This window comes from Pteropus alecto, unplaced genomic scaffold (genome assembly GCF_000325575.1).
Source record: "Pteropus alecto unplaced genomic scaffold, ASM32557v1 scaffold150, whole genome shotgun sequence".
Lineage (NCBI taxonomy): Eukaryota > Metazoa > Chordata > Mammalia > Chiroptera > Pteropodidae > Pteropus > Pteropus alecto.
The window spans coordinates 1,376,371-1,398,382 of record NW_006429686.1 but is presented as its reverse complement, the minus strand read 5'-3'; the positions used below and the strand labels follow the sequence as shown (position 1 = coordinate 1,398,382).

At 36.6% G+C, this 22,012-nt stretch overlaps 1 protein-coding gene across 1 annotated transcript in view; it reads left to right on the top strand.

Moving 5' to 3' along the window:
* IL1RAPL2 (interleukin 1 receptor accessory protein like 2) overlaps positions 1 to 22,012 on the top strand; it is a 608,417-nt gene that overhangs the window by 36,930 nt on the left and 549,475 nt on the right. The window contains exon 3 of the mRNA XM_015597835.1: positions 16,739 to 16,892. Within this exon, the coding sequence (XP_015453321.1) occupies positions 16,739 to 16,892 (154 nt within the window). The remainder of the gene's footprint in view (positions 1 to 16,738; positions 16,893 to 22,012) is intronic.

The following is a 22,012-nucleotide window of genomic DNA, read 5'->3' as shown; positions in this document are numbered from 1 at the left end:
ATCATGCTAAGACAATGATTTTTCTCTTTGTGTTCTATTAAAATGTACCTCAAAGTAATAAGGGAGTCAGGAGAATAGAATAGAAAACTTTATACATAAAAGAAAAGAAGAGAAAAGAGGGAAGGGAAGGGAAGGGAAGGGAAAAGAAAAGAAAAGAATTTATGTTTGGGGAAAATGTTTCTTTCTTTTTTTAGTCACTATTTTGTTAATCTGCCCTGCTTACTTGGGAGTTGTGCATTCCCTAACAGGGTAAGCATGAAGTGATTTTGCTCTGGCTACAGCAATGTGAAGAGGAGGACACACTTGTTCACAGTTCATTCTTGTACACATCCAAAGTTAGATATGTACAATGTATTATCTCCAGTGTTTTAACAGTGAAAAGTATGTGTGTTGTATGATCCTTTTCCTAGTCATCTTTTCAGATACATATAATATTTAAAGCTAATTCCCTTTCTGTTCATTTCTTCTTTTTGCTTACTTTCTTATCATTTTGTATACCTCTCATGTTCTATTATGGTTTCCTAGCCTCTCTGAAATATGCTGTGGTAGGACTTAAGGAGTATCTTTTTATGCCTGCATTGTAATCACAGCTGAATAGTAAGATAAAGACAGATCATGTGGTACTGGAACATGTTCATAAAGATGACTAAGACTATCCTGGTTTCCTGAGAATGTAAGAGATATGTATAATGGGGCTGTATCTCCCTTATCTGAACTCTATCAGTTAGCAAAAGGAAGTGAGGAGAGGTGTTACACTTTTAGCACTTCCTCCTGACACTCTATGAATGAGGCTTAGACATTAGAACAGAATATACAATAATGTTAGTGTTTTTAGAAACATTTTTGAAATGAGAGCTAAAGATTCTTTATTGAACCACCTCATTATTCACTGAAAATACTGTTGTCACAGGGCTATAGAGTCCCTTTACACCATTTCTAAACAAAAGAATCTCCTAATTTTAGGACACCAGCAATGAAAATACAAATACATACCTTGGGGTAAAACACTCATCTATGTGATTAGTTAACTTGGTTGATAAAAGCCTGATGTTAATGAGGTCATGGCTACCAATTTGAAATTAGTCACAACAATGCTAATTTTAGATGTTTGCCATTGGTTCTAAATGGTATGGATTGGGGCATTATGGATGGTTCAGTACAAATTCATTCATTAATTTGTACAACACTCCATTCATTCAACACATTTATTGGGTACCTACCATGGAAATGGGGGTAGTGAAGTAACCAAAATAAATACTTTTCCCTGTTTTCATGGAGGGAGGTAGATAAGTAAACAGTTTCTCAACACTCCAGGAAGGAGCTATGTCAATTAAAACATCTAAAGGAACAACTCCTACTTGAAATCAACAGCATTTACATCAAGTAAAAGGCATTAGACATACTTCTGGCATGAATATATTTGAAAATGAAAATTTCATAACTAAATAATATCTGTTAATATTTCCACAGTATATAATAGTTGACAGCAATCTTTTTATATTGTAGCACACATAGAAAGTGACAATATGGCACAGTGAAGTGATTGGATGAACTGCCCTAAGGGCTCAGGCTGCTCCAGACCCCATGGGACTGATTAAGGGCTAAGGTGCAGATCACTGTGTCTATTCACTAGTAACAATTCTCTACTACCCCAGGGTGCTATGGCCCACGAGTGTGGAAGCTCTGGACTACTTTTCCATAAAATGTAACATATAAGTTTTTACCTAAAGTTGACTGAGAAAGCCAAATTCTGGTTGTTCTTGGAATGCAAGGGGTGTGTGGAAGTGTGCTGTATCTCCTCTATCTAAACACCATCAATTATAAACAGGAGGTGAGGCTACTTATTGGTGGCTGTTATCATGTTTTTATAGATGAAGAAAATGAAATAGCTTACAGAGGTGACGTAGCTAACACATAATCAATTGGGAGTTCAAGTCCTGAACTTCTGACTTCTTATAGCAACACTCTGATTGATCTGCTAAATGCATCTTATGCACTCAATACACTTATATCACTGATGTAAATATAATGCTCTTTAAAAATTGTTATTTTGGAAACAGTTCCTGAAACCCTTCCGAAGGACTCCCTAATAACTCTAAGTGTCCAAAGCAACTCAATTCAACCAGAAAGAGATTTTCCTCAAGATCAAACTGGAACTAAGTAGAAGGAATTATAATATCATAGGAACATTAGAGCCTATCTAGCACAACTTATTTCTTATATATGAGGAAATCGAAGCCCAAAGAAGTGATTTGCTTAAGTCTAATGAAACCCATTTCTTCTTTCTCTTTTTACATTTACTGAGTTTTATAAAAAGCTTGGAGACCAGCCCAAAAAAGTGAATGTATATATCTCTGTGTGTGTATGTATATATTTTATATATATTAAAATATGTATATATCTATGTGTATACATATTTTAAAAATGTATATATATATGTGTGTGTGTATATATATATATCTATGTATATATATTTTGACAAATCAAATAATGTAAGTGTATATAAAGTCAGTTGTATCCTGATCTTCCCCTCCATTTTAACCATCTAAGGTAAATAACATTACCTGTTATATCCTTCTACACTATCCTCTATTCTAACATACTTTCTATATATTACTTATTTTTTGTATACACATACATACTGTCAACCAATGGTTGTTGGTGCTGATTCAACACCAACAGGATTTTCCAATTTAGGGTGTGATGAAGAAGGAAAGTTTATTCAGTGCAAACAGCTCAACTGTGGTACCAGCATGTCTGTGAGAACAGGATGGCTGTGAGAATAGCTCAATAGTATTACAGCTCAGTTATGAGAAAGCATGGCTGTGGAACAGCACAGCTGTGAGGTGGCCCTGTGGTGAGATGTCCCTGGGGTGAGGCAGCCCTAGGGTGAGGCAGCCCTTGGGGGAGGACACTTTCTGCTTAGACAGCTTTGCTCTGCTTCACCTGCTCTAGTCTGCTGTGCTCTGGTGAGGTCTTTTTGGTGTTTGAGCTCCAAAGTCTGATGTAAAGGGAACATGCCTCCAGAGCCAGAAGTCCTCATCCCTGGTCCCTGCTTACTCCATCCTCATGCAAATGAGGACTCCAAATCCTCACAGTTTGATTGGTCTGAAAAGCACTGCCCTGACTGGCCAGAATGGAGCTGCTCTCTTATTGGTCAATGAAGATGCTGATAGGAATATAGCTGGACAGGTCCAATTGGATGGGGAAGCCTCAGTCCTATTAGTCGAAATATAATTCCAGAAACTCCTTTATAAAATCTGGCTAAGATATCAGGCAGGCAGTTCAGCGCAGGCTTCTCTCTGAAGTGCGGTTTGCGTGAGCGGTCCCTGTTTTGAAATGGCTGCTAGGCTCTGTTTTTAAAATTTCAGCCCAGTTAGCCACCAGGAGTCCTTCATGGCAAGTATTTTCTTAGGTTCTACAATACATGTACACATATATCTCCTCATCCCTCATTTTTATAAAAATGTGTACATACTGCACATATCACTGTGTAGCTTTCCTCATCACACACAAATGTATCATGAATTACATTCCATGTTGATAATATAGATCTAATTCATTTTAATAGCTGAATTATAGTTCATAGAATAGACATAACCTTGTTTTATCCAATTATTTTTCTGATGGATATTCAAATTTTTCTATTTTTTTTTGTAAACAGTGTTGCAAAAACTTCCTTGTAAACACACACACACACACACACACACACACACACACACACACACCCATGACATACAAGATAGGAATGTTCTCTGTCACTACTGTTATTCAACATTGTTTTGGAGGTTCTAGCTGACACACTAATAAAATTAAATAAAGTATACTGTATAAATATTAGAAGAGAAAAAATGATCTTATTTTTCAGATTATATAATTGTATACCAAGAAAACCTAGGAGACTCAACAACAACAACAAAAAAATAGAACTAATGAGATAATTTAGTAAGGTAGCTTAATAAAAATATACAAAATATACAATAGCTTTTCTTTTTGCTAGCAATAATCAATTGCTATATAAAAGAGAAAATGAAATTATTCCACTTACAACAATTACAAAGTGTAAAAGACTTTGGAATATGTTTAACAAAGATGGGAGGGGGCCTTTATAAAAATATAATTTTATTGAATGACATAAAATATGGTTAAATTAATGGAGCGATAGAACATATTTCTGCATGGGAAGATCTCAGAACAAAAAATCATGTCTTCCAAATTTTATATAAATAATTAATCTCATTTGCTACAATATCATTTTTGGAATTAGACGATATGATAAACATTATAAAGTTCATATAGACTAATGAATGTACCAGAATTGCCAAGAAAATATTGGGAAATAAAACATTTATGAGAGAGGACTTATTCTACCTAATATTAAACTCACTGCAAAACAGCAGCAATTAAAATAGTAAGTTTAGAAAAAGATAAATAGATCAATTGAATAAAGAAATATAGAAGTAGGTAAAAGATATAAAAAGATTATAAAGATATAATCAATAGAATAAAGAAATATAGAAGTAGGTAAAAGATATAAAAAGATTATAAAGATATAATCAATAGAAAGATATAAAAAGATTATAAAGATATAATCAATAGAATAAAGAAATATAGAAGTAGGTAAAAGATATAAAAATTAGTATGAAAACTTAATATATGGTAAGATAGCACTTCATTTTAATGAATGTGTAGGTGGGATAATGGCTTATTAAATATGATGTGCACATAATTGACTACCTATTTGGGAAAATAATTAGATCTCTGACTTACATATTATGTTTAAGAAAAATTCCAGAAGGATTATAAGGAGTTAATTTCACCTACAAAAATAGTAGTTTAGGAATGACCATTTCTAAATGCTGTCACTCATTACAATGAGGTAAGCTTCCAAAGTTAAGAGCTTTATATTGATTCACCTTGCTATACATTCTGACATTTTTCTTAAACAAGGAAAAAGGTCACTGGAGACCTCATAATACCACAACCAAAATGACTAACATTCTTTTACTAAAATAACATGGTTTGGGGGTAACTCCATAGTGTAGTGGTTAGCACATCTGCTTTACACGCAGAAGGTCCTGGGTTCGTGCCCCAGGTTGAGCCACGGACCATACCGCGGGTGTGCCAGGCCCGGGGTGCTCGTGTGCTCTGAGCACGTGGGAGGAGACACCCTGCCTTCAGAGATCCAGTTCTTTAGGGAAGATGGCAACATCCATAGGTCAGGAGTGGAAGTGTGGGGGGAGGAATTAAAGGGAAAAAAATAAAATAAAGTGGTTTGACAAAATTCTTGCAGATTTTGAATCCCTTTTGGAAATGTAATGATATTAATAATATATGCCTTCTTTTATAAACGTAAAACTGCACTCCAACCTTAAATTTTTAATCTCATAACTAGAATTTTCGACAATACTTTTTTCAGAAGAAGTAAGCTGTAAAATCCATGTAAGCTTTAGTTTGGTGTGTCCTAAAACCAGGCAGTGAGACAAGATCTAACACTCATTTTTCCTTTTTCCCCCCTAGATATGGCAAAAGAAGTGGGAGAGGGGTTCTTTACTATTGTAAATTATAAAGAATATGGGTTAATATAGGTGGAATGGGTATTTGATATTGTAAGAATCATTGGTCTTTGAATCTGGGGACCTGGATTCTGGTCACTATTCCACCAATAATGTGGGTAAGTAATTGGATGTAACTGGGCCTCTATTTAACCACATATAAATAGATGTAGTATGTCTGCCATATATCCCAGACATGCTATAAAGACCTAGTGATTGAAGTCATTATGATATTTGCTGCTACCATAGAAAGGGAAAAGTTACATGGGAAGCTAGAAATAGAATTGTTCTAAGACATCTGAGATTCTAACTGGGAATTTAAGATTGAGTTTTTTTTTGTCATGTTATTCTGTATAATCCACTAACATAAAATTCATCCTTTTTACTTGTATAATTTGATGTGTTTTGGCAAATGTATACACCACAGTCAAGATACAGAACACTTCTATTACTCCAAGTTCTTCCATGTCCCTTTGTACTCCATTCCCTCCTCCCATTCCCAGTCTTTGGTAAAAATTCATTTGTTTTCTGTTCCTATAGTTTTTCGTTTTCCAAAATGTCATTTAAATGGAATTATATGATATGTAGCCTTCATGCCTGTCTTCTTTCACTTAGCATAATCCATTTGAGACTTGTCTGTGTTTTACTATACATCAATAGTTCATTCCTTTTATTCTGAGTAGGAGTACAATATTCCACTGTAGAGATGTACCACTGTTTAGCCATTCACCTGTTGATAACCATTTGGGTCATTGCTGGGTTTTTTGGTGACTAGGAATAAAGGTTTTATAAGATTGACCTTTTAGAATAGTTTCTTGATTTATCAAAATGATATGTTTTGTCAACTTTTATAACCTTTCAATGTGTATGCTTTTTTCAAAATTAACAGGAGTTTGCTATAGGTCTTTCTGAAATTGTTATAAGAATCCAGATATAGACAGTTCCAGTAAGATGGTGGAGAAGGCAAATGCTTTGCTTGCCTTCTCTCAAAACCATATCAAAATTACAACTAAACTACAGAATAGCCATCATTGGGAGTCACCTTAAATCTAGCTGAACAAAAGTCCTACAACTGGGGACAAACAGAAGAGACCACCTCGAGACTGTAGGAGGGGCAGAGATGTGAGGCTGGTCCCATACCCTCATGTGGCAGTTGAGCATCAGGAGAAATATCTCAGCTGCAGAGGTCCCCCTGGAGGAGTGAGGGGTCCCGGCCCCAAACCAGGCTCCCCAGCCCAAGGTTCCACTGCTAAGTCCCTACAACTTCTGATTGTGAAAACCAGCGGAGATTGTGGCAGAGTGGGGCAGAGGGATATAGGAGAACCAGGCATTCCTCTTAAAGGGCCCACATGTGGACTTACTTGCTGATGGAATCACTCGTTTTGAGCTCCAGCATTGGGGCAGTGGCTCAAAAGGTGTCAGGGACACATAGTGAGGAACCGATGCCTGGCTTCACAGCGAGGGCTGGAGGGGCAGCTTTCTCCCAGACAGAAGTGCTCGCAGAAGGCACTGTTCCCTTGTTGAACCCTCCCCCACCTGGCTGGCAGACCCAGCTGGGTGCCATATCTGAATCTCCATCACTGGTTGTCCAGCCCTGGTGATTCCCTGAGACCTCTCCCCTCCCAACGTGCGGGCCCACCCAAGCTGCTTCCAGAGGCTTTTCCATACAAACAGACTGTCTTGGCTCATGCTGCAGACTTTCCTAACATCTCTTAAAAGTTCACAAAACCTAAAGAAGCAGCATCGGGACTTGGCATGCCCCGTACCTCTTGCTGAGCAGCCCCGAGCCTGGCACTAGCAGCAGCCAGCCTCAGTTTGCAACTTGGCCTCCCAAGGCACTTCCAAGCCCAGCATAGGTTGTAGCCATCTGCAGATTGCTTGGTGGTTATTCCAGGTAGCCCTGAGCAGGGTTATTCCAGGTAGCCCTGGGCAGGCTTCAGCTGAACTTGTCCTGTGGCAGGGCCACTCCCAGGGGGGCCTAGCCTGCACACCTGATGGCCAGCATTGATCTGAGCTGGGGCACCAACCAGGGTCATTTCTGAGGAAGACACACCCAAAGTGTAGACTGGGCAGGCACCAGAGCCCTGCTAAACCAAATCCTGTTCTGTAGGGTCAGCCCCTAAACAATAGCTCCTCCACTGGTCATGGCCAGCTATCACAACCAATCAGCCCAAAAGTCAATCCCTCCCATTGACAAGCAAACAGCAACCAATCCTCCACAACAGCAGAGGGGCACAAACAATTCATCTAGAGCACTTGGCTTAGGTCACTAGGGAACATTGTGCCACTGCAGTACACCTAATAGAGACATAGCAGCCCTACCTAATATGTAGAAATAAACACAAATAGACATCCCAAATGGGAAGACAAAAAAAATGTGTCTCAAATAAAAGAACAGAACAAAGCTCCAGGAAAATAACTAAACAAGATGGAGACAAGCAATCTGCCAGGTGCAGAGTTCAAAACACTGGTTATAAGGATGTTCAATGAACTTAGAGTAAGAGTAGAGGAACTCAGTGAAAACTTTAACAAAGAGATAGAAACATAAAAGTGGAGATAGAAAACCTAAAACAGAACCAGTCAGAAATGAAGAATACAATAACTGAAATGAAGAATACATTAGAGGGAATCAACAGTAGATTAGATGAAGCAGAGGATAGAATCAGTGCTTTAGAAAATAAGGTAACAGAAAACACCCAATGAAAATGGCAACAAGAAAAAAGAATAAAAAAAAATGAGGATAGTATAAGGGGCCTCTGGGACACCATAAAGCGTACCAATATTCGCATCATAGGGATACCAGAAGGAGAAAGAGAGCAAGGAATTGAGAACCTATTTTAAAAAATAATGACAGAAAACTTCCTTAACCTAGCAAAGGAAATAGACATAAAAGCCCAGGAAGTGCAGAGAGGCCCAAACAAGATGAACCCAAAAAGGCCCACACCAAGATACATCATAATTAAAGTGACAGAGATTAAGACAGAGAATCTCAAAAGCAGCAAGAGAAAGGCAGGTAGCTACCTATGAGAGAGCTCCCATAAGACTGGCAGCTGACTTCTCAGCAGAAACTTTGCAGGCCAGAAGGGATTGGCACAAAATAGTCAAAGTGATGAAAAGTAAGGACCTACAGCCAAGATTACTCCACCAAGCAAAGCTATCATTTAGAATTGAAGGACTGATAAAGAGCTTCTCAGACAAGAAAAAGCCAAGTAGTTCTTGAGCACCAAACCAGTATTATAAGAAATGTTAGGGGGTTTTCTTTAAGAAGAAGAAGAGAAAAAAAATAAAGATTGAAAATATGAATAATAAAATAGCAGCAATTACATATCTATCAACAATTACTTTAAATATAAATGGATTAAATGCTCAAATCAAAAGATAGTGTGGCTGAATGGATAAGAAAACAATACCCTTACATATGCTGCCTATAAGAGGCTCACTTTAGATCAAAAGACACATACATACTGAAAGTAAAAGGTTGAAAACAGATTTTTAATGAAAAACAAACAAACAAAAAGAAACAAACAAACAAAAAGCTGGGGTAGCAATACTTATACCAGACAAAATAGACTTTAAAACAAAGGCTATAACAAGAGACAAAGAAGGACACAGTTATCTCGCTTCTGGATATTAATCTGAAGAAACCCAAATCATTACTTTGAAGAGACATATGAATCCATATGTTCATTGTAGTATTAGTTATAGTAGTCAAGATATGGTGGTGTCCTGGATGTCCATCAATGGATGATTGGATAAAGAAAGAATAGGTGGTATGTTTACACACACACACACACACACACACACACACACACACAATGGAATATTACTCAGCCATAGAAAAGAATGAAGTCGTGCCATCTGCAACAACATGGATGGACCTAGAGCATATTGTGCTGAGTAAGACAGACAAAGACAAATATCATATATGGAATCTAGAGAACAGAATAAACAAAAAACAGAAACAAGCTCATAGATACAGAGAGCGTTTTCATGGTTGCTGATTTGTGGGCTGTATGAGTGAAGCGAGGAGGGAATTAAGAGCTACAAATTGGTAGTTACAAAACAGTCATGGAGATGTAGAGTATAGCAAGGAAAATATAGTCAGTATTGTAATAACTGGTACTGATAACAGATGAGTACTGGATTTACTGGGGTGATCACTTTATAAATTATATAACTGTCTACTTACTGCGTTATATACCTGAAAATGATATAATATTGTATGTCAACTATAATTGAAAAAAAATAAAAATATAAAAATTAGAAAAAATCCAATTTAGAAGGGTCTTCCTGTATATCATTGACATTCAAGGGATAAAAACAGATCAAAGCAAATAATGCCTCTTAAGTAATGTCTTTTTCTCAAGTCTAACCACCTTCTATATATCCATTAAAATGATCTTTCAGAAATGCACGTCTGGTCATAGGATGCCACTGTTTAAACTCTCTAATAATTTCGTAAAACCATTTAATTAATAGCTTCTTTTAAATGCGTGGTTATAGGGCTTGTTCCTATGCGAGGCATGTTCATCCACTACCTAATTCAATTCTTAGAACAACCTTATGGAAGATAAGTTATACAATGGCAGCGCTGGGATTTGAACCCTGAAAATGTGCAAATAGAATAGAATTCAACGCTTTTAGTATCTGGTATCAGCCTACTCAGTGCCATTCTCAACAGAGCAAAAATATCCATAGTTTTTTTTTTTTTTTTTTTTGTCCACTCCATACTTTTTTACATCTGGGTGCTTCTGCACATGTTGTTTCATCTGTTCAGTATGTCCTGCCTGCCTAATTTTTACATATTGTTCAAAACTCAGATGCTTATCTAAGCCTACCTGAACATAAGACTTCTGTGTCCATGCTCAGTCTGTTGTAATCTTGGATGTTCCAGCATTAGAATTACTCCAAATATTTCTTCTGTTCTTTTCTCCCTTTCTTGTCCTTCTGGTATTCCAATTGCACTTATTTTACCTCTTTTGTACTTCTCTCTCATTTTTAGATATTCTGTTCTTTTTATTTTCTATTCTTTTGTTTCTCTTTGCTTTTCAGTTTGGGAGGTTTCTACTGCCACACTTTTAAACTCACTGATTCTTTCCTCAGCCATATCCAGTCCATTAATGTGCCTATCAAAGGCATTTTTTAATTTCTGTTTCAGTGTTTTGATTTCTAGCATTTCCCTTTTGATTTTTTCTGAGTTTCTATCTCTTTTCTGTTTATACATGTTGTCCAATTTTTCAGAGCCATTAACATATTAATCATACTAATTTTAAATTCACAGACTGGTAATTCCAAAATTTCTGCCACATCTGAGTCTGATTCTGATGCTTGCTTTCTCTCTTCAAGTTACATACATACACACACATACAAGTGTATATGTGTGTATATATATATATCTGTATATATACATATGTATCTATATATATACATACCTGTCTTTTAGTATGTCTTGTAAATCTTTATTAAAAACCAGACATGATGTACTGGGTAAAAGGAACTGAGATAAATAGGCCTTTTGTGTAAGGTTGTTACATTTATCTGGCTAAGAGTTAGACTGTGTTTACTTCTTGCTGTAGCAATAGGTATTAAAGGCTAAAATTCCCTTGTGTCCTTGATTTTTATTCCTCTGTTATCTTTGGATTTCCCTAGAGACTTCTTCATAAATAAGGTCTGAGTTGTGCAGTTCTTTCAGCTGTAATATTCTGTTATTATACAGGAGCCCTATTGATGTGTTGGTAAGGTGTGTAAAGGAAAGCATTCTATAATCCTGTGGTTATACTTCAGCCTTTTAGTGAGCTTTGTCCCTAGGCTGTGACCATCACAAGTACTTCTCAGCTTCCATCCCACCTCCACCCCCTGAGGTTAGGAAAGATAGCAGGGGTTAGAACTATTTTTCTTATCCCACTTAGAAGGCTAGAGAGGGCTGGAGTTGGATATTTCCTTTCCTCCGGTCCTTTAAGGTCAGACTGTTGTTAATGAGAACAGAGCTCTTTGGGTTTATTTCAAAGTGGTTACTTTCTCCCTCCTCTGCCAGAAATGTGAGGGGATTGTCCTCAGATCTTCCCTCATCTAGAGAAACCGATGGGGCTCCTAGAGGTAAAACTCACAAAAGTGTGCCCACCCCAAGACTAGGCCCCAAAGGGAATTTTATTTCTTAAGCTAGTTCACACTTAGTCTACAGAAATTAGTCAATTATTTTTCCCTTCTTTAATCCTCCCCCACTTTCCACCCCTGACCTATGGAGGTTGCTGTCTCTCTTTTTTTAGGAACTGGATCTCTGAAGGAGGGGCGTCTCCCCCATGCACTCGTGGTGTGCACACGAGGCTTGGCTCTCCCGGGGCCTGGCACCCCCGGTGCACTCGAGGGGCCTGGCACATCTAGGAGGCCCGATGCACCTGGGGCCCAACACACCCAGGCCCAGGCGTACCCCGGGGTATGGTCTGTGGCTCCACCTGGGGCGTGAACCCAGGCCCTTCTGCATATAAAGCAGACATGCTAACCATTATACTATGGGGCCACCCCAGTCAATTATTTTTTAAGTGTTACTACCAGTTGCTGTTTCCTGTGGCTTCTTTTGCTCCCAGTAAGCTGTGATTCTCTGTATCCACCTGTCTCTCCAGTTTCTGGGGCAGTGGTTTCCACTGTTATCTCAGTTAGCTGATGCATATAAGAAGTGTTGCTTTTCTTCTTGTTCATTGTTTTTCTTCTTGTGAGGATGACAGTGACAATGTTGAAGTCCTTTGCATGTCAGATCAGAAGTGAAATCAACCCTAGCATTAGAGTGATAACTTTAGATTATTTTTTGATCATCTTCAGACTCCTATAGAAATGTGAGTCACATTATCTCCTGACAGCCATTAACATATCATAATATATGTGTATTCATCTGAAAGCAGAATACTGGGGCTAATAATAATAAAATAATATTTATAGAATTGTTTTAGCATTGGATACTCTATATTACAGAACATTTACATGCATTAACTCATTTCATTCTCATAATCATCCTCATTGACAAATACTATTATCACCACCTTTTTTTTTTTATAGCTGAAGTAAGAGGTTTAGATCAATTAAGTAGCATGCTCAAGAACATACAATTTTAGATTCCATCCCAAGTGTGTGAGACTAGAACTTATACTCTTAACCACTGTAGGGTACCAACATCAACATTAGGACTGTGAAGATAGAAAATTGGAGAAATAGAGCTAGGGAGGGGAAAGATTTTCTGGAGTGGGTTATCCTGGGTATTTTGAGTAGAGATAGGGTTGAGAAGAGCAAGGTTGATATCTAATTCATGGTTGTGCTCCTATCTCTATCATTTTTAAGCTGAAGAAAGTTCAGGATTTCTGAAGATTGTTAGGCAGATGCCTAGATGTTCTACGGAATAGTTCAATCTTCACGGAAAAGGAGGGAAGTGGGATCTGAGGGGATGAGTGTTAGGTGTTTGGAAAAAGGTGCTTTGAGGACCAAAGGTTATATCATTCGCTTGTGATTGCACAGCTGCCTTGTGTCTGAACTTCAGTATCAGAATAAATATTTAAATGTGACTCCCTAGTGTTCTTGTCATGTGCTCTGAACAGCACTGACGTGTACATAACCAACAAGCCAAACTGATTGAAAAACACCTGTGTGCTTCTGAGGGAAAAAGTGGACTGTGAATACAGTGGTGAATATTTCAGGATGGAAATTCCAAGATCCAAATGTAGCTGGCAACAGGATATTTCAAGAGTCTTGGTCAACAGATATTTCTGTTTAACATCATGAGTTTCCAGCCCAGCAACTGCTAGCAAGTGACATTTGCCACCCTGGAAAGCTGAGAGTGAGAGAAGGAAGCTGGGCTTTAAGGGATGACATTATTTTGACTGAGCAAGGATGTCGTATAACAAACTGCTCTATGTGGGGACATCTAGGCGATGAAATTGAGCTATTTGTTGCATGAAGGTATCTCCAGCAAGACTGGCCCTCAGAAAAACTTTCAGATTGATGATGTTTACTTGAATGGTTTCAGGGGCATTAAATAATAGAAGAATTACACACTGAAGACAGTATTAGGGCCCTGCTCACATTTCAGGCTGTGGTGGTGTGTTCTTGCCTCAGATAAACAACCATCTTGAGACTTGACCTATATGTTTCAAAATTATTTGTCCGAGAGGCTATCAGAATTAAATTAAACAGTTCTGGAGGCAATGAGGTATTGCAATGTTATGTATTCACTAAGAAAGAAGTGATGAGAAAATTGGGGCAGGAAAGAAGCAGTAACAGTATTAAGCCTAGTAGCAGCAGCTTAAGGAAGAGATGATGCAAATAATAAAGATTCTGGAAAACTTCTGAGATTCAATATAGAAAACTATATGTAGGTAGGATAGTCAATGAGGTAACTGTGAAGAATGGACTGGTGAGGGCAGGATGGTCATCTATGAGGCTAATGAACAAAATACAGTTCCTCTACCCACCTGCTAGGATTAGCTTTGGAGTGGCCTTTTAGGAGCTATACATTTTCAGTGTGTTAAAGTATTATGTTGCTTGGGAATGGTTAACCTATTAGTGATTTTTTTTTAATCAAATTAGTTTATTAGTACTAATTTTCACAAGCAGAGCTGGAGGTTTGGAAGAGACATAATCCAGGACTGAAAGTTTAGGGATGGAAAACATTCTATGTGCTGGATAACTACTATATATAGTGCTGCCCAACAAGAGTGTAATTAGTAAACTATGTAAGCCTCTGCATTCTGGCTGCTCACATGGTAATGTATATTATCCCCATAAGCAGTGTAAGAAACTGAGACCTAAAAAAAAGTTAAGCAAATTTGTCCAAGATCACAGAACTTGGGAGAACCCCAGATTTTGACCTAAAGCTGTGTTTCTCTAAAGGCAGTTTGCCTTTTCATCTATACAACATTGTCTGAAAAATGGTGGAGTTGACTTGAAGATTACATTTTTTCAATGCCACAGTTAAACAGACAAACAAACAAACAAACAAACCTCTATTAGGAACAAAGAATCCTTTATAAGGCTGGATAGTAACTTGGAAAGTACTTGGAACTATCTAGCTCTAATCCAAGTACATGTAAGGATTACAGGCTATTCTTCATCAGGAGTGATTTTCTAATTCCTATACATGGTTTAGATTTTACTTCTTGGGAAAAAAAAAAAAAAAACAAAGCAATGTGGAGGGAAAATGAAAATGGTTTTTTGCATACAGCCATTATGCAAAAAAAAAAAAATGACATTAGAAAACAATACCATTTGTCTTTGGATAAAATGAGTGTGTGGGCTCATTTGCCTGCCCCTACCACCACTATGTGGAAGTGAAACAGCTTAGTTTTCATTTTCCTTTCCTCTAAAAATGCCCAAAGGGACCATATTTTTGTTTAATAACCTTCAGAATTATTCTTTAGAAATCTGAGGCTATCAGAGTTGGAAGCAATGTGAAAATAATTGTGGATTATTATTGTATGATGATAGTGACAGCTGGGCTATTTATTTTTCTTTCTGTTCAGATTTTCTTATTCATTTTCCCAGAAACCTTATATCCTAAGCTTTAATTCTGAAACAAATCTCATATAGGTGATGAACCTTGCCAGACATGGTATATAATATAATTTCAGACAAACCCTTAACTGTTTTTTGGAAAGACCCTAGGGAATAAAAGTCTTATATCTAGATGTCCTATATAATATTACTTTTATTTACTCTCTGACAATGTGTGTGGGTAGTTGTATTGGACATAGAGCAAGCGTATCTTTTAAATATTACACCTGTGAACTTGAGGGCCACTTTTTGTGTTTTGTTGTCAAAACCCCTGCTATCATAAAAGAAAAAAAAGTTGTTACAGTAAAAAAAAAAAAACAACTAATAAATGAGTACTCGCTCTCCAAAAACACTTTACATACATGCACAAAGACATACACACACATACACACTCATGCAGAGTTGAGGACTGAACATCAGCACTGATTCTACCTTTATATAAATGGTTAAGATGTGTGCGAGGAAGGCGGCAGTGAGGGGGCGAGGAGAGGTCGAGAAGATGTTTTATGTACCATAGTTTGGAAAGTGGAAAGTGCTCTCAACTATTATTCACATACTCTGCCTCACAATCAATTTTTTATTGCCTTAACTGACAGATTCAGAATTTGGTTGATAAAATACTTTTGCCTTGATTATTCAGCACTCCCTTGCAGCTATCCCCTATACATCCCCTGATGTTTTACAGCTTTTGGTGACCACTTTGGCTGAACATTTGAGATGAGTGGTAAACAAGCTGGAATAATATCTAAAAAGTAGTCTAAGAAAATTCCCCAAAGATAAAGCTACTTGGCTGAGTATTCTTACATACTTGGCTATTGCTATATCATTCTCACTCTCTGTAAGAATTAAACATTCTTTTCTAGGGATAGTCAACCCCAGTAGCAGGACTCTCTCACATTCTCATCAGAAGAGTAGAAAAATTTTCTTCAAATCCCAAATCTTATTCTCTGGTCATATATCACTAAACCCAGAAAGTAAATGGATAATTTCTCCTTTCTGTTACTAAAACAAAGTATGTCCTCATTTCACCAGCTATGTTTCTAGAGAACTCCTTTAGCCTAATTGTCTAGACCCCTCCTCCCACCATCCAAATGGATCTCTTGACTCTGAGGAGGGAGACTGGAATATTAATATTAGTTTTTACTGTAAGAAGGAATAAACGAAATCATTGTAGACATCATTGCCAATGTAAAAGCCTATTATGCATTTTTAATAATGCCTAAGACTCGCTTTTAGTATACTATGGTGCTAAATGAACACTATATCCTCTTAGGACTCTTAGGAAATAACTCTGTCAAATAGAAAGAACCAGGGCATTATGATGATATTTAGTGACTTTTAAGGTTCTGCTATACCTCTTTTACATTTGGGGAGTTCGTATGTATTTCTGTTTTTGCAGATGTCTCTAGAGACTTTCTGCTCTTAGGAACAGGCCTTTAGTGGCTCTTAGGGTGATAGTTGTGATATGTGAATTGGACACAATAAGAAATAATTGTGACTTTTTTGGCCATTGACTTAACTCTTTATTTACATTTTTTGAAAACTAGAGAGGAAAATACAAAAAAAAAAAAAAGTACAAACTTGCCAGTACTAAGACTTAGTGGTGTGAATTTTTATTTTTTGCTTATTTGAAAATATTTTCTCCACAGGAATGCAAGCCCAAAATGTGGAGGAGCATAATAATACAGAAAGGAAATGCTCTTCTAATCCAGGAAGTTCATGAAGAAGATGGAGGAAATTATACTTGTGAACTTAAGTATGAAGGAAAACTTGTAAGACGAACAACCGAATTGAAAGTTACAGGTAGGACTTGTTTTTTCCAAATTATGGCAAATGAGATTTTTAAGTATAATTTGGTTTGGGGAGAAAGAGTTTCCTACAAAGAGCCAACTTGCTGTGGCTTTAGAATTGGTTGAAATCAAATAGTTGAGAAACTCACTATTAATAAGTTGTACTGATAAACTATATGCGGAATTACAGTGTATAATTCAGCATATAACTTATCATGAAAAATTAACTTATGGAACAAGAGCACAGTTGTCGTTTATCTGTTCTCTGCCTTTATGAAAGATTCTTAATTCTTCAACATATCATTGATTGTTACTAAACATCTCAGAAAAGATATACTGGAACCATTCTAGAATGCTGACTTAACCCACATGTGGAATCTCCTTGTCGGTGAAGGCTGCCTCAGAATGAGGTTCTGTTGGGCTTTTGGAATACAGTCTTCTTGGACTACAGACAAAATATCATTTATACAAAATTGCTCATAAATGAGTGACATTATTGTGGTGATTCTTAACTATAGGAACTCCAAAAGAATGGATGCATATATATGTTTTAAATGTGAAATTAAAGCGAAATGTAAACTAGTAATCATAGTTGTGGAAGAGAGAAACTCAGGATATTTTTACCTGTTGGAGAATTTTCTAATGTAATTTTTAGAATCATAGGACAGAACATGATACCATTAGTTATCCCCAAAGATGGATGTGATGAGTTCTAAGAAACTGTACAATAAAAAGTCTACCTGCTATTGTTCCTCTGCAAATCTTATGTGTGTTTTAGATGTATGTTTGTATGTATAAGTATACATACATTTGTATTGTAGGTAAAATCTGAGGAATGGTAAAATTTGACATTATCCAGACAATTATAATACTGATTGCTTTAATTAACTTATTACTAATGTACTGGGATGTTATTTAGTTGTCTAATGTTGACATCAACTAGTTGGTTAATTATAACATATTCTTGCTAATGTTAGGAATACAGATATTCTTCTGTATTATTTTTGTATATGTCTAGCAACATTTAACATTTAGGATAATGTTAAAATCAGTCTACTAATAATGAAATTTACTGAGTGAGTTCGTTGCTGTAACTCATATATTTAATTAAGTTTTTGATCCCCGAGAAAGTAATTTTTGTCTATTTCAAAATTCTGAGTGTTAACACCAGGAGGAAAAATAATTAGAAAATAATAAATGTACTTTAGCTCAGCAGTCCCTAGCCTTTTTGGCATGAGGAACCGGTGCTTCTGTGAAAATCTAATGCCTGATGATCTGAGATGGAGCTGAGGAGGTGATTCTAGTACTGGGGAGTGGCTGCAAATACAGATGAAGCTTTGCTCACTGGCCTGCTGCTCATTTCCTGCTGTGCAGCCTGGGTCCTAATCAGCCACAGACCAGGACTGGTCTGTGGCCTGAAGGTTGGGGTCCCCTGCTTTAGCTCACTTGCTATACTAGTACTTGACAGTACTGATGCAGGACAGGACAAATTTCCCTGGGTTGGTGGTCGGGGGAGACTAAGCCCTGCACTGAGAAAAGAGAGTCCTTTGGGGATGCGTGTAGAACAAATTCAACACACACACCAAAGTTAGAGTCAAAAGGAAAGTTTATTAGAAAATAGATAACACTCCACAGAGTGTGGTCTCTTCTTAGAGGCAGAGAGTGAGAGAGACAGTGAGAGAGAGACAGAGTAAAGGCACTGAGAGAGAGAGGCAGTGAGTGGGAGGCGGGGTGAGTGTTCAGGAAATTCAATATATATATCATTCTTTAGTTCCTGTAAATTATAGTTGAAAATACTTTGTTAACCTATTTCTTTTGATATGGACATACAGTGTGGAAGGGGAAGATTATGTAGCATGAAAAGGTAAGAATAAGTAGAGTGAAAGGCCTGCTGGTAGTTCCCAGCCTTTAATCCACAGGTTCTCCATGGTTTTAGCTATAGGGAATGAATGATTTTACTTTGTGTAGGGCAGCCATTTAAGGACTCTGTTGCTCCTGTTTCCCCTTCTATAGGTATGAGGAAATGGGTTGTTAGCAATCCCAGCAGAAATCTTACTTTGTTCTGAAAGTGTCTTCCTGGCCTGGCTGCACGGCTGATGAGCATACTGCAGTCTCTGAATGTAGCTTGATTAACATTTTTAATTCTCTTGCCTCCTCCCTACATTAGTATTACTTCTTAGTCTGAATTTGTAGAGTACCTTCTGTGAAAATTTAAATTATTCTTTTGATTAGAATACATGTTCTTTCCCCAGGAGCTTTCAAAATAACTACCATATTGGGCCAATCCCAAATATCTGCTTTTGATTAATTTCTGATTTCCTCAACATGAACTAGACTTCATGCCTCATTCAAGCAGAAGTGTCAATCATAGCCATGGTGCATCATTAATCAGTGACTTGACTGTGCATGAATCTTGCAGCATCATCACTTTGATCACAGTCACACAATCCTTATCAGATGCTTGTAGAGCACTTCCATTTTAGAATCATTTCCTAAAGTTTGTTGACATCAAAGTATTTGGCTTGGGTTTTAAGTAAACATCAAACATCTTTATGCTTCCATCTAATGGTGACAATACATTTGCTTCTTTAGTTTCTTTTTTATATCTGGAAAAGCAGAGCTAGAACTACTTATTTTGTGTATTTTATAAAGCATTAATTTGCTTGCCCCAAACTTTTAGTATAGCGGAACTATAGTTTTAAAATTTCACCTGAACTTGACCTTCCAGGGTTCTCCAATTGTAATATGCATTAGAATTATGTGGAAGAATCCAGGTAGGGTGAAGATGAGGCTCTTCAGATACCGATTCCCAGATCTCTCCCCCAATTCAGTACATCAACTGGGAATTTGCCTTTTTGTCCAGGGGATTCTGCCGCATGCCTTCCAAGGACTATGCTTTGAAAAACACTAGCTGAGAGAATGGTGCTAAATAAGTCAAAGTCATAGATTTGATTCCCTTGTAACAGCATATTAGTCTAAATACACATGCACACACATACACGCACACCTGAAAACTAATTTTCATAGCCTTCAAATTGTTTCACCTAAGCTCCTAAGAGGTGTCATGAAAAATACAGGTTCTTAGTCACCAAGAGAAACCTGTTGAGGGAATGTATGGATAAAGCAACCTTAATTACTGAAATAATCATATGTTCATTTACCATTTAAATAAAAGAAATCTAAGTATGGATTATGTACTGAAAAAATTCAAAATAATCTTAGGTCAGTGGTCATTGTTCATATAAGGAAATATTAAGTTTATATATTCACATAGTTCAATTATTATGTTTGATGCAGAAACAAAATGACTTTTTGTATAGAAGTTGAAGAGGTTGCTCTGTGAAGGTTTATTCTTATCTGCAATATTATATGTTACATTGTGCTTTGTATGGTCAATTTTAAACAGCAATTAAACAACAGATTTTCCTCTAGTGATTCAAAATATAATGCTGGGATTATTTAAAGAGTAACCCAGTCATACTTGTTTTGAGTTTAGCAATATTCAGGCATGGGATAGGAATTTCAATATGAAATTGTAAGGATTGGTTAATTACAAATTATGTAGTTTAGAGGTTAAGATTGCATATTGTAAGTGTGCAAGTGTTAAAAGACTATAAAAGTTTTAAAAGGTTATTTTCTGACTGTTCTTTTAAAATTTATAAATCTGATAAATATTTCTTCAGTAAAACAAGTGTTCTCTTAAAGTATATATGTGTTACTTGCTTTAAATAGACCAGTTATAAAAGGATCCAGACATTCAAAACTGATTAATTAGAAGGCAATAATTGGCTGTATGAAATTATTTTTTCCATATAGGAGAATTTTTCATAGGATTTCTTTAAATAGCCAACTTTCCTACTGCATTAAAATAGGATTTGATTTAAGTGCAACTTTCCCAGAACACTTTAAACATTATATATATATTGTATAGAAGTTGAAGAGGTTGCTCTGTGAAGGTTTATTCTTATCTGCAATATTATTTGATTTAAGTGCAACTTTGTATATGTATGTATATATCTCATATATACATATATATGTATATGTATGTATGTACATACATATACATATATACATATACATATATATGTATATGTATATATCTACATATATATATATGTGTGTGTATATATGTGTATGTATATATATGTGTGTGTGTGTGTATATATATACATATATATGTGTGTATACATATATATATATTTATCGCATCTTGTTTATAACTAATCTGTGGAGGCCAACAAGATTGTGGAATTTTTTTATTCCTTTGAAAGCTCCAAATGAGTAGGGCGGGGTTTAACAACAAAGAGACATGTGCAATAGTGTGTTTAGGTCATTTGGCAAAGATGCCAACAGCCAGCATTTTTATTTCCCACACCATATTTTCGTTGGCTACTTGCTGTTTTATTGATATTTTTTTCTTTTCTCACATTGTATTTTGTGCAGAGGGCTAGTTGAAGTGATAAAGAAAGAAGGGAGGGTTGGTTATATGATAGTGAGGATGTAGAACAGGTGATAATGGACGAAGGAGAAGAGTTGTGGGCAAGCTAATGAAACAGGCTCCTGGGATTAGAGGAGACTGTCTGCTTTGAGAAGGTCAAAGGCAGACATAAATTATAGGGGCTTCCAAAAATAAACACAAGCAGGAAGCCAGCACTAATTAAATGTATTTGGAAGATAATTTACCATTCACCTGGCAAATCATTCACAAATGCATGATTTTATGCAACTTTTTAGAAATGCACATTAGCTATTTAGGAAAAAAAAAAAAACACTAATCTGCCCTCAGGTAAATATGCAAATAATACCCCTACTCCTGATTATTGTAGACAGCTCTAGAGTTGCTGATTTGGGTCTCTTCGCACTTTAGAGATAATCTCTTAACCCCTTGGTATCTGAACACAATAACTAGAAAGAGAGGTATATTCTATGGACATGTTTCAAAGATTTGCTGCTGGGTTACTATTTAGCAATAGAAGCAAAGCAGTCTGGTAAAATTGCAAAACTTGGTAAAACTGCAAAATGGAAATTGGAGTCAGTCTTTGGTGAAGATGTTTAAATGCATGGCTTCAGTCAGCGCTTTTAATTTCACTTTGCAAAGTTGAAATGAACAGTAATGCATTATTACAGGTGTCA